Raw genomic sequence first — 17,484 nt, forward strand, 5'->3', positions numbered from 1 at the left:
AATTAAAACATACATTGAAGCATGCAAAGTCTAAACATTTATCATGAGTAATAACTTGAAAATTAAAGCAATCATGCAATTTGAACAAGTTATTGGCATTTTATTCGTATTTATTGTTTCGGCAGGTGTGAATAAAATGATTCCAAGATCCTTAAATCATTGAAGAATTAAGCACATTATGTATTTTGACTCAATTCTAAAATATTTTAGGTAAGCAAAAGCCTTTTGCTAATAGTCTAGAAACTACTCTTGTTGATAGGTACGTCTAAGAACTTATTAAGTAAACCTATCGATTTTGCCACGACATAAAAGGACTCCTTACTTATATCGTTGAGTTTCACCAAAACTAACATGTACTCACAATTAATTGTGTACTTTTCCCCTTTAGGATCAATAAGTAACACCTTGCTGATCGTAAAACTATTACTAGATTGATGTAAAGGTTATCCAAGTAAGTGTTATTTTGGCATGGCACCTTTTAACTCAATTTTTAAAGTTTGGAACTTAAAGCTCTTACTATGTTAGTTAGATTTTAAGTGAACTAAAATCCTTAATCATGCAACATAATCAAGCCATAATCTCATGCATATTTAAGACATATTTAAAAGCAATAAATAACTTAAAGCATGCATAAGATAAATGTGATCTAGTATGGCCCGACTTCATCTTGAAGCTTCAACTTCAAAGTCCGTCTTGAAAATGGATTGGAAGCTCCGTCTCGAATTTCACCGTGGGAGGCGCCATTTTCTTCAAATAGGATAAGCTATAATTAAACTAATTACAACTATTTGATGGTGCGCATACCATATTTGAATTGAAAAACAAACTTTGGTGCATTAGACCAATTACATTCAAATTTAATGGTACGCAGACCATATTTTCTATCCTATTTGGGCCATACTAGTCACTTGCAATAACCTGCAAAACAGTACATATACAATATATAACATTCACCCATTCATTATCATGAATGGCCCACATAGCTGGTTAGTAAAACATGTTATGCATCACATAAATATTTGCAGCAATTAATCAAGGGCACCAATAATCTACCAATTATTCATTTCTTATTAATTCTAATCAAGTTGTTTAACCTTAAAGGATTTGTAGACCTAATCAAGAGTTTATGACTAAAGGCTCCCACTTAAACCAATAACTTTATATGCTTTACTAATTTCAAACATAAAAATGTATTTCTAGTCTAACCGGAAACATACAAGTTTAATTAAAATTTAAAGCTCATATAAAATTTTAATCGAATCCATTTATTTAATTTATTTTCAGTTGAATTTAAGAATTTAAATTAATTCAAGGTTTAATTTTAGTAAAATAATTAGTATAAATAAAAATTTATAATAATTATAATATTCAAAATTAAAATCCGAGAAAACAATTTAAATTATTAATTTTAAAATTAATTAAAATCATTTCCGAACTGAAAATTTCAAATTAAAATTAAAACGAACCAATCGGGTCAAGACGAGGCCATGGGCTTGCGCCCATGCCTCGTCAAGTCCAACAAGCAACAAACCCCTTGTCACTCGATTGATCGTACCGCAAAGCCCAAGCAACAACGCACCAATGCGTCATGCCCAGCGAGCCACGCTTGCGCGCAGCCCACTCGCCCATCGCCTTGGCGCGCTGCTGGGCAACGCTTGCTAGACAGGCCAGCCAACGCTGCCCGCGTGCACGTTGTGCTGTGCTTGTCGCTGCCTTGGATGCGTCCTTGGCGTGCTTGCTGGGCGAGGCAACGCACGTTGTGGCGCAGCATCCATCGCTGCCCACGCGTGCTTGCCTTGCTCGCTGCACTGCTCGCCCCATCGCCCATCGCCCCACACGTGTAGCACACAGCCCCTAGGCACCCATTGCCTTGTGCATGTCACGCTCGTTGCTCGTTGCATTCGTACCGCATGGGCGACGAGTTCCCTTGCTCGTCGTCACGTGCCCGCACTATACAACACCCCTTAAGGGTAACACGTAGCTTCCTTTGCTTTGTGCGTGCAACTTTTATGAGCGAATTATATAAAAATTAAAGCTTTTTAATTTAAAATTAATGACAAATTAATAAATCATATTAATTTCATAATTTTAGGGCGAAAAATCAAAAATTTATTAATCAATTAATTTCCGATTAACATGGATTCAAATCTAGGTCATAAAAATTTAAAATGTATCACAAATTAACAATTTTTATGGTGGTTTTTAATAATGGATACCTAATTAAATCATCAATTAATTATGAAAATCAAATCAATTCTAAATTATTCGAATTTCAACAAATTAATCATAATTACAAATTAGGTTGTATAATTAAGAAGTCTAGGCATTAAAATTTGTTAAACATATACAGTAGGTCAATCAAAAATTCAAGATTTATCAACAAGAATCGCAAATATTAAATTTAACATCTTAAATTTACTAACTTTTGCGTTTGAAAAACTAAAACCTCCGAAAAGTCGTATTTAGGCTTCGAATTTGGGAATTCTGGGTTCGGCCGAAAAAAAAAAATTTGTCAAAATTTTAGAATGCCTTTTACATGCGGAATTGACACAAAAATCACTCGATTTGGTTGAGTAACGAATAAACTGCCGAAAAACTGCGTACATATAATTAAATAAACGCAATTTGCAATTAATTAACAATTACGAAAATTAATCACCCCTTTTAATTCTTTGCAAATTTGTAAAATTTAACCATGTCATGCAATTTAGATCATGTAAATAATAAGAGGCTCGTGATACCACTGTTAGGTTATGATACATATGACAAAACATAAATCATGCAGAAAAACCTTAATGCCAGGAAACATATTATTTACACATAATCAGTTAGCATAATTTAGGTGCATACACTTTGTAGCGTGCCCTCCCTAGCTGTTCCCGAACCGAACAAGAACAAGTCTTTAGGACTTCAAGTGTCGTCCCTCCGTAGATAGTCCACAGCACGTCCGGATCCGCCTTAAGATTGACCAACTAGAATCGCCCTTAAGGTACTATAATTTTCGGCTAATTATGGGCAAGAATGTGACTGGTTTTTCTGCTAAAAAATCACTGTTTTATTGTATGAATACTTGTTGAAAAACTCATATATAAATTTATGACCCTAGGCATATATTTATAGAACCTTGGAAAGGATTTCGAATCCTGTTAGAATACTAATTAATTAATTAGAATCCTTTTAGAACTCTAAATAATTAATTTAATCTTTTAGGATTAGGATTTAATCAATGCACGAATTCCGATAGCTTTAGGATTCGTATAGCACGTACACACTTAGCGCCCGAGCACCGCACGCCCATGCGCAAGCCTCGCGACCCACGCTGAGCGCACAACGCTGAGGCCCACTGCTCGCAGCCCATCACTGAGCGCGCGCGCCAAGCCTTGGCTGGGCCTGGCCTTGCGCTGGGCCTGGCCTTGCGCTGGGCCTGGTCGAGGCCTTGGCGTGTTGTTGGATGCGTGTGGCTTGCTGGGTGACGGCCTGGCTTCGTGTTGGGCCTTCGTCTAGCAAGCCTCGTCCGATGCTAATTCGTACGATACGCTTCCGATTAAATTCCGGATTCCGGAATTCATTTCCGATACGAACAATATTTAACATTTCTGATTCCGGAATTAATTTCCGTTTCGAACAAATATTTAATATTTCCGTTTCCGGAATTATTTTTCGATTCCGATAATATTTCCGATTCTGACAATATTTTCGTTTCCGGCAATATTTCCGATTCCGGTAATATTTCCATTTCCGATAATATTTTCCGATACGTACCATGTTTCCGTGTCCGTTTCCGGCAACATCTACGACTTGGATAATATTTATATTTCCGATACGATCCATATTTCCATTTCCGGCAATATCATCGTTTCCGGAGTATTCATTTCTTGTCTTTGACGATCTCAGCTCCCACTGAAACCAAGATCCGACGATTCCGAATACCCATAGATGGAGTATTTAATGCCATTAAATACTTGATCCGTTTACGTACTATTTGTATGACCCTACGGTTTCAGTCAAGAGTAAGCTGTGGATTAATATCATTAATTCCACTTGAACTGAAGCGGCCTCTAGCTAGGCATTCAGCTCACTTGATCTCACTGAATTATTAGCTTGTTTAATTAATACTGAACCGCATTTATTAGACTTAACATTAAATGCATACTTGGACCAAGGGCATTATTTCCTTCACAAACTACATGTTTTGGTTATAAATTTGGTCCGACCCGAAAAGCCCGGTATTTTAGGCTCGAAATAATGGGTTTGGGCACAATTTTTGGCCCGGGTCTTGGCCCGACCCTGCCGGACATAGTGGGCTTAATTTTTGTGCCTCGGCCCTCCCGCCATTTTATCAGGTCTAGTATAAGGTGTATTTTATTTTAAAGGGGTTAGAAGACAATTAAAATAAATAAATAATAACTATGTTCTTTTAAGTTGTTAGACAATCTTTTATTGACCTGTTTTTCAAAGTTATATTCAATTATGTCAAAAAAAGTATGTATATATCCAAAGAAACGTTAAATTCATCCTAAAAGATCAACTATTTTTCTTATGTTCTTTTGTTAAATGTGTATATTATCTTAAAGGATTAAAAAAACATAAAAAAATAACATATAGTAATTAAATGCTCCTCTGAATTTCTTAATATGCTCTCTTAATAGTATGTTTTTTTGTCGAAGGTCTATGTTAGTTTGTTCAAGGCCTATGCTCTTTTCAGTCGAGATTTAATGTCAGATGCGTATTTTGTTTCATTTTGTTGTTGTCTTGCATCAGTGCTTGGTGAACATCCTACACACGTATGTAGATTTAATTTGCGTATTAAATAATTTTAGCGGGGGCCACAAATGCCACAAAGACCGAGGGTCCATTCCAACATGGCCCATTCTTCCTTCTCCAGTTGTAGTAGCAATTAATACAACCGCGTCGTTTTAGTTAAACTTGTACCTTTCCAAAAGCAAACATCCCCAAAAGGCCAAAACAATTCCTCTTTTTCATACAGTAGTCCCAGGATTTTTCATGTCCCCCTTTTTCATTTTGGTAATTTTGTATAAATGTTCTACCAACTACGTTCAGAATCAGACCAAGTCTTCTCTCTGTAGCCGTCAGAAGTTATAACAACTACTTCAAATCCCCACAAATTAATTTCTTGAATTGCAAAGCTTCAATCTTTCTGGGTTTTGCAAAAAGGGTAAGTTGTTGTTGGTGATCACTGATTATGTTTTTGAAATTATGCTAAGTTTCTGTATTAAAATACGTTATTGCTGCTTTCTGTGCAGAACCCAGTTCATATTTTTATTCACTTGTCAGAAAACTTCAAGATTTCCCATTAATTGGTCATTTTATGATCTTTGTTTGGTGTTTTGTGTTTGAGATTTGTGGTAATGTTGTTTTCTTGGTTTGACTGAATGCTATGGAAAACTGGTGAATTGTGATTGCATAACACAGATTTTTGTTTGGACTATTTCTCTGATTGTTGGTGTAAATAGTTACAAGGAGAAGAATTAGTTGCTATTTTTAGAAATAGCATTGTCAAATTAAGCAGTGAGTTTGTCAGAATTGAGGCTGTTTGAGTAAAATTTTCTGATCTTAGGGCTTACTTTTGAATCTATAGAATAGGGAAACATTTGGAAATGAGTTTCGTTCATCCTCATTCACTTGCATTGAGGTTGTCATAAGATGAATTGGGTTTTAGAGAATGGTTAGAGTTGGGGTATTGTTTTCTAGGAGAACTTGCTAATGCAAAGCTGTGCCTTCAACACTATACGTTAAACAATCATGAAGACTATAGGGCAGTGTTGGTCCATATTCGGCGATCTTATAGACTATGAATTTAGGGTTTGATCTGTGACTCATTGTAGTAAGGTCTTTGCAAAGTCAAGCTGCTATGCCACTCATTGTAGACTTGTAATAAGGTCTTTGCAGAGTCAAGCTACTATGAGACTCACTGTAGTAAGGTCTTTGCAAAGTCAAGTCACAATAAGACTCGTTGTAGTAAGGTCTTTGCAAAGGCAAGCTACTATGAGACTCATTGTAGTAAGGTCTTTGCAAAGCCACGCTACTATGAGACTCATTGTAGTAAGGTCTTTGCAAAGCCACACTACTATGAGACTGATTGTAGTAATGCCACTTCGTGATTTTATATGTACAATCATTTTAGAGCATCTATAGACCCTTATAGATAGTGATATACTTTATATTAGGTTGACACTGGTTTAAGTCGGTTTTAAAGATATGAGACCTACCTCCTTATCCTAATCAGAGTAAACCAAAAGATGAATAAGATACCCATCTGGGCTATAATAGGGGGATGGATACTGGGGGAAGACTGTCTGCTCTGCCCAATTAAGCTAACTACATCGGTCAAAAGTTAGAAGTTTCCTTGCTCCAGCAAACTTGTATAAGAACGTAATGTTTGGAGCTTCTTAATGGAAATATTTGCTCTGTTACATGACTTACTTCAGTTATTGTTTGCTCTATATAGATATATAATTGTCGAAAAGAATTTCGAGCGGCGACCTGGTAGATTGTAGAGTTTCCTATTCAAGTGACAACAGATCTCTGATGTAAGGGAAAATGTTCTACATGTTTTATTTGCTTCTCGTTGTCAGATATCGTATGTTTTTTTTTTCAGTTATTAGTGTGATTATGTCTGAGGGGATCAGTTCCGGTGGCTCAATGATATATGTCTTGGGCAGTCACGTTGGGATAGATGCAATTTGATTTTATTGTTTTCAACCAGTCAGGCTATATGCCTGTATCTTTTCTTTTCAATCAATTTTTGCAGTTTACATTTTCTTCTTCTTTCTTATGCAGTTAGCTTAAAGAAATTTAAGATGCTCCCACTGCCTACATATATAAAGATATCAAAGCATGGTTAACAAAACTGAGTTAGCCATCATATGCACCTTTGCTGGAGTAGTAATTGGCATTTTCATATCATCAGTGGTATTTTTCTGTTTTAGATGGTACAAAAGGCGCTCAGATTTTGAGAATCATAATACAGAAAATCGCCCTGTCCGCAATATTGGCAATGGCGTGGGACTCGACTCTAGTGCCTCGTTTTCAGATTCTGTTGTTGTCCCTCTACCAGATCTCCCAGCCAAGAGCTTACCACCCTTATGGTTGAATCATCATAATAAAGATCGAACAACTTCAGTGTCTGGAATACCAAAATACTTATACAAGTAAGCCTTCTATGGCCTTTATGCTGCATTACAATGTTCTGTGCCTTGATGTTTTCCTCATAGGATACAATATTTAAGGGAGGGGACTCAGGGGAGAGGGTAATAGTATGTGGTTTTATTACCGTGGACATTCAATTTAAACTTTGCCTTTGTTTATTAAAAAAGACAGTCTCCTGTTCTGTTCCTTTCTGCTAATTTGGCCTGCATACTTTATTTAAGGGTAAAATTTAGATAACTAAATGAATTTATCAAGTCCCCAAATCATGATTGTTTCAAGTTGACCATGTCATCATGTTGATATGGTAGAAATGAGCCAATAACAATTACCTTGTTCACCATTTTGACATAGGTTTTAAGCATATTGTTTTGCAGCAAAATGTGATTGGTTGGTAATGGTACCTATCTGTGTCTTGCTGGGTCAATGCAATGCATCAGCAAATAATAGGTCAACTTGCAACTTGTTTTTCTTTCATTAATATAGTGGTAGCCTGGTGGGCAAGTTGATACTAAATGCTACAATCATCCATAATGAAGCAAGAGTTTCAGATTGAACTTTTTTTATGACTTATCCCAGGATCCTTTTGTTATATTAATAGTAATACTTCATAGATGTAAATGTAATGTATTATACTATTTACAGAGTGTTTGTGATGATGTGTAAAAGTTTGGAAAAGATTGAAATAGAGAATTAAGGAAGAAGAAGTGAAATTGGGGGAAATGGATAATTGGTTGTAGTTTGATGGAATTAAATCATCAAATTGAGCATACAACCACAGACCTTCGAGTGGCTGGAAATTTCCAACTATAAACTAAGCAAAGTAATCCTCTATTCCCCCCCCCCCCCCCCCCCCACCCTTCTTCTCCACTGCTTCTCAACTTGTTCACCAAACTACTTCATAGCTGTTATAACGGATGCAAAGAAAGAATAAATAACGTAATAAAGAACGCAGAGAATTTAACGTGGTTCACTAACAATGTGTTAGCTACGTCCACAGAGGGGAGGAAAGTTTTATTGATCTTAAGGATTACAGATTATAGAATACAACTAGGTTATGACCTAGAGAGTTTATATAGTACTCTCTAGACAGATGCGGAAAAGTCCAGAAAATAGGCTCAAAACAGATAAACCTAGTCCGTGCTAGGGCGTTGCAGTAAGGGGATTGACCGATTCAAGGCATTATCTAACAATAGCAGAATTATATCGTGCTTCTCCATATTAGCCCATTGCACTCCCCATTAGGCCAGTTTATTACATAGTGCAACTATGCAAATGAACCTCCATGAAAATATAAATTAATAGTCTTTGGGCTGCTTTGGAAATTAAGCTTCTTTACAGCTTTTCTATTACAATTCATTTGTCCTGATTAAAATTCAGATTAGTGTCTTTGATATCTTCACTTGAAATTTGTTATGCGGAATATCCTCTCTTCCTGTACAGCTAAGGGTAAGGAAGTTATACAAAAACAACATTAGGATATATATTGACCTCGCCAGACTCCACCAGCGACAGGGTCAATACTGAGTTTTTGTTGTGATAGACAAGTTTAGGTGTTATTAAGGACTAAAGTTAGGTGATCTGTTGTTTCTGGCTTTATCGATGATATGGTGTCAGAATCATATTACAGTAATTCTTTCTAAGGAGCAATGTGCTATGGTTATTCTAACAGGTATGTTCTAATACCAGGGACATTCAGAAGGCTACTCAGAATTTCACAACCATACTGGGAGAGGGATCATTTGGCCCGGTATACAAGGCAACAATGCCAGTAGGTGGAGTGGTGGCAGTCAAAGTATTAGCATCCAACTCGAGGCAGGGCGAGAAAGAGTTCCAGACCGAGGTAACGACTCAATCATTGAGTTAACCTTGAGATCATTTATCATTTCTACCAATTTAAAGCCTCAATCAGTATTTAGATTTTATGCCAATCAATACTATAATCGAAATGGAAAGAGCAGTGTTTTGCACTTGTCTGCAGGGAGGTCTTCTAAAAAATTGCATAAATATTTGTTAATTTGACAACTATAGTGGCAAAGTTGAACTTCTTGAACGCACTATAATTTCTCATCTGGAAATACTGAATGATTGATTACAACTGGCAGCTGTTGTTTGTCTCCGTTGATCCTATAACTCCAAATTCCAAATTTATTTAAAGGACAGAATGAAGTGACATTAATCCAAGACTTGAAAATGTGTGCATAACACTGGCCGTATTTTCTTTCCCTTTTCGTTTCTTTTCTAATGTACATTGTTGACTACTTATGTTCCAATGCTTGGAAGCAAATATGTAATTTTATGTGTTCCTGCAACTGAATTTTTCTTCTGCAGGTATCTTTATTAGGTAGACTGCATCACCGAAACCTAGTGAATTTGGTGGGCTACTGTGTGGATAAAGGGCAACACATGTTAATTTATGAGTACATGAGCAATGGCAGTTTGGAAAAAAGATTATACAGTTAGTACTGGTCTTTTCATCTACTCTCTTTTTCAAGTCCTTTATATGCCAAGTATAGCTTCTAACATTATGACCTTAGCTGCGGTTTTATTGGTATTTCGCATTTATTTTTATTTCCTGCAGATGTTATTCTTGCTATATTTATTTATTAAAATTAAATGATTGGCTCTAAACAATGATAGGTGAAGATGACACATTGACTTGGGACGAGAGGCTTCAAATAGCTCTGGATATATCGCATGGGATTGAGTATCTTCATGAGGGGGTATGTAGTAACGTTATGTGATATCTACCAACTTCAAGCATAATTTTTTTGCTCTAGTTTCCTGATCATGACAGTGTATTGTGCAACAGGCAGTTCCACCAGTTGTACATCGGGACTTGAAGAGTGCTAATATACTACTGGATCACTCAATGAGAGCAAAGGTAAGAGTGAAATGCAAGAAAATTCCCTTTCTCTGGCATTATATATTTTAGATTTGTATTCCGTTGATCCCTCATCATCTTAACAAAGTAAGTTTCCTATGGTGTTGCTGTGAAAAGTGGGTGAGTAGTAAAAGAAATGAGATTGCATGTCTTTGGAGTTTGGACTATTGACCTAATTCTGGAAGTCCAATTTGTGCGCATCTTGATACAAAAGTGCTAATGCTAATTGCATCCTGTTATTTCGAAGAAGGTTGTGTTTGGTTTAAAAGTATTTTAGACTGATTTATAATTTTCATTGAAGGTACAGTATGTCTGCATATTCCAATGAAATCGCATTTTGAGACCTTTTATTTTCCTCAGTTAGGAAGGTGAACTGGGGAAATGGAAAATAGGGTAAGGGGATGCAATGCAGAACGCTTTGTAGAACCTTAGAAATATTCTTATCTCTTTAGGAAGCAAACAGTGGAAAATAGGAAACTAGTTTTCCTGGAAAATTATCCCCAAACACAGCCTATGATATTATGTTCATATGTGGCCAAAACTTGAAATTATGGAGTATGGCTAGTGCAAAATTCTTAATGAAATGTTTGTGGATATGTTATTAGGTAGCTGATTTTGGGCTATCTAAGGAAGAGGTTTTTGATGGGCGTAAATCTAGCCTGAAAGGTACATATGGCTACATGGATCCTGCATATATCTCAACGAGCAAGTCCAGTTTAAAGAGTGACATCTACAGCTTAGGAATTATCTTTTTTGAGCTCATAACTGCCATACATCCACACAAAAACTTGATGGATTATGTCAATCTAGTGAGTCTCCATTTCTACCACACAAAAAAAACTGGGGCAGAATTTCTTATCAAATTCTGTTGTAAATGTTGTAATCTGACAAGAAATTTCCTCTGTTTTCTCTTCTTAAAAGGCAACAATGGACCCAGATGGAGGAATTGACGAAATACTTGACAAACGACTAATGGGGAAATGCAACTCAGAAGAAGCAAAGATTTTGGCTAAAATTGCTTTCAAATGTTTACACAAGACACCAAGGAAGCGCCCTGGTAGTGCAGAAATCTCTCAGGCTATAGTAAAGATAAAACAGAGACGTCTACCTAAAGTTGGAACTATGTCTTTTGCCGGAGATGATCTTACCCGATTAACAAGTGTGATTGAAGACCAGCAAGTTCAGTTGAGTAAAATTTTGAGCAGGAATGACAATTAACACTAGCATTACGCTGTAAGGATGATCCTATTTTTTGTTCCTTCTTTCCACAAAGCAACTGTAAATAGTAAATACCATCGCTTATGATGTAGTTTGTAGACTACGAAAAGAAAATTACATTTAGAAGGAACAAAGAATATAATGTCAAACTTATCATTACACAAAATTTTGTTTGCATACACATTTTGTTTGCATACACGATTCAAAATCAAGTGTCAAATGTCCATTTCATGTCAAAAGTTAAACACCGGATACAGTTTGTGTCGTGGAATATAACGTGCGGAGCATTTACCGATTTAGTTACGTCTCTGCTGCAAGCACTGTATTCACCGAGACGTAAATTTGTGCTTGGTTGTCGTGACACATGAACATGGTGCAAAACAATGCACACGGGATCTGATCATATACCTACAGTACAGACTACAGTGTATTGGGTACATGTTACACACTTGCATATTATAATTTGCATCTCATAACATCATTAATATGTAAATATACGGTGCAAATGTTTTAACCAAAACAGTGAAATATTTTGTTTATTAATACCCATTGTCATCACACTATATTGATAATCAACAACAGAAAAACCCCTCAACCCAAGGAAGAAGAAGCGCAAAAAAGGCGTTTTGTTTTCCATAAGATTGACTACTCGAACTCTCAACTCTCACGCAACCAATCAAGCAAAAATATATACACCAACCCAAAGCTAGTCAGCTGCTTTTGACATATTCAACAATGAAAAGAACCCAAGATCTACTAATTCCTCATCTTGCAGTCCTATTTTGTACCCCATATCAGAACTTGCATGAAGTTCCAAGCCTCTTACCCACCCGCCATGCTCTGTAATTCAGAAATACAGGAGGCATGAGCTTCTGGAAGTTTTCAAGAAATGCCAGCCATTCTTCTTCGTTCATATCTGCTAGAGTTACAAAACTTGAACTTGTTGAGAGATGCTCATTCCCACTTCTGTAAAACCATCCTCCATCTTGTATTGCATTTTGGTGCATCCAACTCTTATCACCCACGCTACCTATTCTGCTTTCTTTGATCTTAGTCCCACTAGATGCGTCTATCTCCTGCCCCTCTTCAGCACCCTCCTCAAGTTTCAAAAGAAAGTTCATACCACTCGTCACATTTTTCTTACTAGAGTTATTTTGAATAAAGAGTTTGTCTTCTAAAATTCTGCTTATATCCCTATCAGAATCTTCACATTCTAAATCAAATTGAAAGTTATCCTCATCATTTGAACTAGTAGTATTCATCTTCACCTCACTTCCATGCAAGAGTGACCTGGCCTTGATGCATATCAGTTCTAACTTACTCGGCTCCTCTGCATGACCTCGAAACTCCCTAGTCATAATTTCACCAATCTCCGCAAGACAAAGACCAAATGACGCTGCTTCCTTTAGGAAAGTTGTACAAAGGACCAAAACCCGGAGGCAAGCCTCGTGAATCATTGGTAGCTCCTCCCTCAGCAACTCAGAATCATAAAAAGGGTCAAGATTAGATATATACCGAAGTTCATCTTCAGAAAAAGGGATTGACGCCTGTGGCCAGTGGATCCATTCGAAATAAGGGTCTTCCAAGCTTTCTGGGAGGCTAAGGCCATGATCAATAGGAATCAAATCTACCTGATTAAACCTTCCATCCCCACAATCAAACCTCCTCACCAGAAGGTTCCCAGCATGTCTATCAGTATTTAGTATGCGAACATCTAGAATTCCTATGTGATGTACAGCAGAAACAGGAAAGCTAGAGGTTCCATGATCACTAGCATCGCAGTCATGAGGAATAAACTGCTGAAATGAGGCAATTTTGCATATTTGATTCCCTTGGTGGTGACCATTCCCATTTACCCCGTCATTGTTTACATTAAAGATCGGATGAGTTACCTTTACAAGAGCTGTTAAAGGCACATTGGCAAAACCATCATAGTCGAGAAGATAAGCTGCTACCTCTCTGAACCCTGTTTCTCCCACCCGAACTGAACATTTGAGTCCTGGTTGTCCAAGAGCTTTTCCAACAAAACCTTTCGGATTATTTGGAGCAAAAGGCTCTTCGTCGGTTGGCTTAATGATTGCAGCATTTTCACCATTAACATCCCGAAAGAAATAAGCACCACCAAGACCACTATGCACAGGTACAGGATCAATACCATTCTTCATGGCCTCCACAATGCCACTCACCAACTGCTTTATCCCAAAGAAGTGAGTTGAGCAACCTATGACTTCTATGGGACTGCTCTCATCTCTTTGATGAAGATTCTTAACAGAAGGAGACAGACATGGTGTAGATGAACTTCGGTGCAAGCAATTTCTAGTAAGTAGAAGCGGCGAATTGTTTCTCACGGTACTAAGATCATTCTTTAAAACTGTATCTCCACAAGTCAACGAGGTCTCCTCAGTTGGAACATTCAGAGAAAACTGCAGTTTTTTCTTTACAGAACGAGCATTTTCACATCCATCCAGCTCTATTCCCAATACACAGCCATTCTCAGTTTGGACAAACACACGTCTTCTTCCCGCTTGATTAACTTCCACTGTCTTGCTGTTGAGGCATGTTTCGTTGCTTATAGGCCCTCTCAACGCTGCTGCAGCCATTTAGTTCTGTACAGAGCTCCCAGATTTAGGAAACATGAAACGAAGACAGAAATGGGAAATTTCCAGCTTCTGTATGGCAGGTGCAGAGAGCTGTTCTCTGAAGCACAGACCAAGCTTCTGCGCTGGCACTGACTTGATGGATTTGATGATCGGAATTCGAATGCTCATAGTATACATAGCCTGAATCAACTTGAACCCATGGATATCTGTGATGTGACAGATTCAGTGGCAAGAGAGAGCATGTACTACATTGGCAAAGCTGACCACAAGCTGAGATATGACAAAGGTCATAGATCCATGGACAGATTAATAATATTTCTTCAGCATTTAAGCAGAAAACTAATACTTCGCATTTTCTTCAACAGCAAGAAACAAATAGCATTAAAACAGGAAGAATGCTATGCTTATTTTCCAGAGTCTCAACAACAAAACCATTGTGAATATCAAGAAAAATAGACAGCAATGGTTATCTTCTTTTCTAACATTTTTTTAGCAAAACGTTATATTGTGATCAGAAAATACAGATTCCGTCATCATTACAAGTAGAACAGCTTGTAAAAGCCGTGTTGACTGCCAGTTTATTAGTAATAATGCTGAGAAACATGAAACACCTAAAGCGCCAATTCTACGAAACTACGAAGTATTAGATGGATCCATATATAATCTTCTAGATGGTTAAATCGAAGACACCCAATAAGATATGAGCATAGAAAAAATAGTATATATATATATATATATATATATATATATATATTCTGAAGCTTCTCGAGGGAGGAAGGTTCTGATACTGTAAGTAACAACTTCAAAATAAGTAACCATAACATTGATTTTGCAGTGCTCGAGCGAAAAAGTTTATCTCATGCTAATATGCACCGTAAATAACTTAGTTATGTGCACAAATTGATGCACATATGTTGACAAGGAATATAAAAAATTTGTGCACATAACACCATACTAACACCACACTAATTTCTGGAAACTAAAGTAAGGAATATAAAAAATTTGTGCACATAACACCACACTAATTTCTAGATAATACGTCAACATATGTTATCCCCACACTAAAATTCAAAATAGAAGACCCTCCCTTATTTTCAGTTTTCCTGGTCCCCAAAATCAGTCAGTGAATTGGATTATAATTGCATTTATGATTGATGTTTTTTATTGGCCAATTGCGGTCCTTTAACCCCGTTGTGGAAGAAGGGAAGACTTAATACGAGTACTTCATTTTCTAATCAACCCGACAATCATTCTGAAATAGAAAGATGCATCCAACTAGGAAATCATGTTGTACAAAGATATACAGAGAAGTATTCATATGAAAACAAAACTAGTTTTTACACCTTAAGTCTATTAAAACTCATGGACATACACATATATCCATTAAACTCTCCTTCAATTTGAAAGCAACATAAGCAACAGTGACCACTTTGTTTACCACATTTCGAACAAACAAACATACTTATGCAAAGCCACCGGTCCCATGGTTCCTTAATCCCTGATATAAAAACCAACATGTCACGTTGACAACTTCGCTAATACTACCTGTTTACAACCAAAATCCAGCTTAGCAATCAAGTAGAAACCACATTTACAAACATCGAAAATTCGCATTCTATTGTTGGTTTCTGAATTTTATGAACGCTGAGCCGAAAAAAGAACGTGTTCAGTCATATATGTCCAACAACCATATCACTCTCAAAGAAACCAAATCCAGCAAGTCAAGAAAGAAGACGACTAAGCAAATGTCTGCCCTGTGTCCCAAGAATAAATCAATACAAAGTACTCGTACTAGACTCTACTTAATTTCTTCCTCAGTTATAATGATACAAAACCTCCTCAAACATAACCTATGAATTTTATATTACCACCATCTTAACGACCTCCCTGGAATTTTGGTACCAAACCAAAAGTATCCAATTGTACATTATCCATTTATCCCACTCCTCAGTTATCAACTTCTCATTGTTAATGCTTCACCAACTTCTAGGCCCTTCTTACTCCCTCCGCCACATTTTTCTATCCTCCTTATTCAATACTTCCTCCGTTTCATAATACTTGCCAACAAACAAAGATTCTTGGCACCCACATTGAGGAAGATAATTGAGAGGGTAAATAGACAAATCAGTCAAAATACTAGCAAATGCTTTGATATTCCTGTTATACTAGATTCTCACTAACATAAGCATAACAGTTTAACACTAACAGTCGAACACACATCCTTGTCTAGTTGCATCTAAGCCACAAATTTGTGGCTCACCCCAATTCTCATCTACTATCCAATAGTAGTCCTCATAAGTCATAACCCGATCATGGGACCGAGCAGGTATCCCGTTCATACACCAAATGCCACATAAAACCCATAATTTTTTCGACAAAAAAATACATTAGGGTATATTGTATTGTATTCAAGAAAAAACACAGCAAACACAAAAGTAACGGGTTTTTTTATACAACAGGACAAACTCATAAGAATTCGAGTATGAAGTCATTATTTGACGGCCTGGACCATACCATAGAATTTCTCCCAAAACGACACACAAACTTACTACAAATTCTCTCAATTAATGAGCTTGTTGCAAATTGGGAAAATTATAATTCTTATTTCTTCACAGAACTGCAACTACGATCAACCTATCAAAAAATGGGGCCTCTGCAATTAAACCTAAACATGATCATACTGATCTCAGAAATGCATGCCTAAATTAGTAAATTCTGCAGTCCCAAAACATACAATCTAAAAATAGAAATTAAATATTTAATAAATAGAAACTTACTGCCGGGAAATTCCCGCCGGAAAGAATCACGGTGACGAGAGGAGAGAGACTAGCAGCGGACGGCGGAAATCGAGGATAACAAGCTATTCTAAAGGAAGATGATCCGATGAATCCGTGATTGCCACTCTTTCTCTCTCCTCAGTCTCCTCACTTTTCTCTCTCTCCCGCGAATCAACTTAACATTTGTAAACGCCTTTTCAAAAAGAAAATCTGAGGGTTAAAATTGTAAATTACTATTATAAAATCACGGATTACTGTACATTGTAACAAAATTATTTATTTCTTGGCATCTGTGGAGACTCCACGTGGATAAGGTCCCTGAAATCACGGTATTATTCTGTGATGTGGAGATAGCTTGTTGGGTTGGTTTTGGTAGATTTTTATATTCTCTTGCTTTTGGTAATGAATAGATTGTTTATTATTTCCTTCTTTTACCCCTTTGTTTGTCGAAAATGATACATGTATCCTCACGGCGCAAATATGATGGTGCAGGGGTCTGCACAGTGCTCTTGGTGCACTGGTGTCCAAACGACATGCAATAAATATAAAATACGGATATCTTGTTGAATCCGGAGAAGAAAAGAACAAACGTTGTTTTTTTGATAAAAAAAGAACAAACGTTGTTCTTTTGTTAAAAAAAAGAACAAACACTGCTCTGTCCCTTTTTTTCGTTCTTTTGTTTTTCACTCCATTTTTCTGGTATATATCCATTCTTTTTTATAATTTTCGAATCATAATTTGTGAAGAGGAGAGAGAAAAACTATGGAAAGGAGAGAGAAACTGTGAAGAGAAGAGAGAAAGTAATGGAAAATTCTCAGATATTGGTTTATTCTTCTAC

General features: G+C 36.8%; 2 protein-coding genes across 5 annotated transcripts; one reads left to right on the forward strand and one right to left on the reverse strand.

The window, feature by feature from the left end:
• Window positions 1-4,933: 4,933 nt before the first annotated feature.
• Window positions 4,934-11,435, forward strand: LOC110776415 (calcium/calmodulin-regulated receptor-like kinase 2). Of its 2 annotated transcripts, XM_021980980.2 has the most exons (9): window positions 4,966-5,176; window positions 6,470-6,551; window positions 6,802-7,172; window positions 8,857-9,010; window positions 9,499-9,625; window positions 9,808-9,890; window positions 9,980-10,051; window positions 10,657-10,860; window positions 10,973-11,435. In XM_021980980.2, exons 3-9 carry the CDS (start codon window positions 6,859-6,861, stop codon window positions 11,267-11,269), a joined length of 1,251 nt encoding a protein of 416 aa, XP_021836672.2. In that variant the 5' UTR covers window positions 4,966-5,176; window positions 6,470-6,551; window positions 6,802-6,858; the 3' UTR covers window positions 11,270-11,435. The 2 variants fall into 2 exon arrangements, with proteins under 2 accessions (XP_021836671.2, XP_021836672.2); XM_021980979.2 differs by lacking the exon at window positions 6,470-6,551 and having other exon boundaries at window positions 4,934-5,176.
• Window positions 11,436-11,777: 342 nt separating this feature from the next.
• Window positions 11,778-16,836, reverse strand: LOC110776414 (phosphatidylinositol 4-kinase gamma 6). Of its 3 annotated transcripts, none has more exons than XM_021980978.2 (2): window positions 16,647-16,836; window positions 11,778-14,075 (listed from the first exon to the last, which is right to left on the reverse strand). In XM_021980978.2, the coding sequence occupies exon 2, from the start codon at window positions 13,867-13,869 to the stop codon at window positions 12,064-12,066; it is 1,806 nt and encodes a 601-aa protein (XP_021836670.1). In that variant the 5' UTR covers window positions 13,870-14,075; window positions 16,647-16,836; the 3' UTR covers window positions 11,778-12,063. The 3 variants fall into 3 exon arrangements, with proteins under 3 accessions (XP_021836670.1, XP_021836669.1, XP_056692422.1); XM_021980977.2 differs by having other exon boundaries at window positions 11,778-14,139; XM_056836444.1 differs by having other exon boundaries at window positions 11,778-14,225.
• Between the last annotated feature and the right edge of the window lie 648 nt (window positions 16,837-17,484).

Source organism: Spinacia oleracea, chromosome 1 (genome assembly GCF_020520425.1).
Source record: "Spinacia oleracea cultivar Varoflay chromosome 1, BTI_SOV_V1, whole genome shotgun sequence".
NCBI classification, from domain to species: domain Eukaryota; kingdom Viridiplantae; phylum Streptophyta; class Magnoliopsida; order Caryophyllales; family Amaranthaceae; genus Spinacia; species Spinacia oleracea.

Bases quoted from the DNA above. Each gene is read 5' to 3' on its own strand.
- LOC110776415 (XM_021980979.2), top strand. From the start codon at position 6,859: ATGGTTAACAAAACTGAGTTAGCCATCATATGCACCTTTGCTGGAGTA. The intron at 7,173-8,856 runs GTAAGCCTTCTA...TTCTAATACCAG, and splicing joins ATACCAAAATACTTATACAA to GGACATTCAGAAGGCTACTC. The intron at 9,011-9,498 runs GTAACGACTCAA...TTTCTTCTGCAG, and splicing joins AGAAAGAGTTCCAGACCGAG to GTATCTTTATTAGGTAGACT.
- LOC110776414 (XM_021980978.2), bottom strand. From the start codon at position 13,869: ATGGCTGCAGCAGCGTTGAGAGGGCCTATAAGCAACGAAACATGCCTC.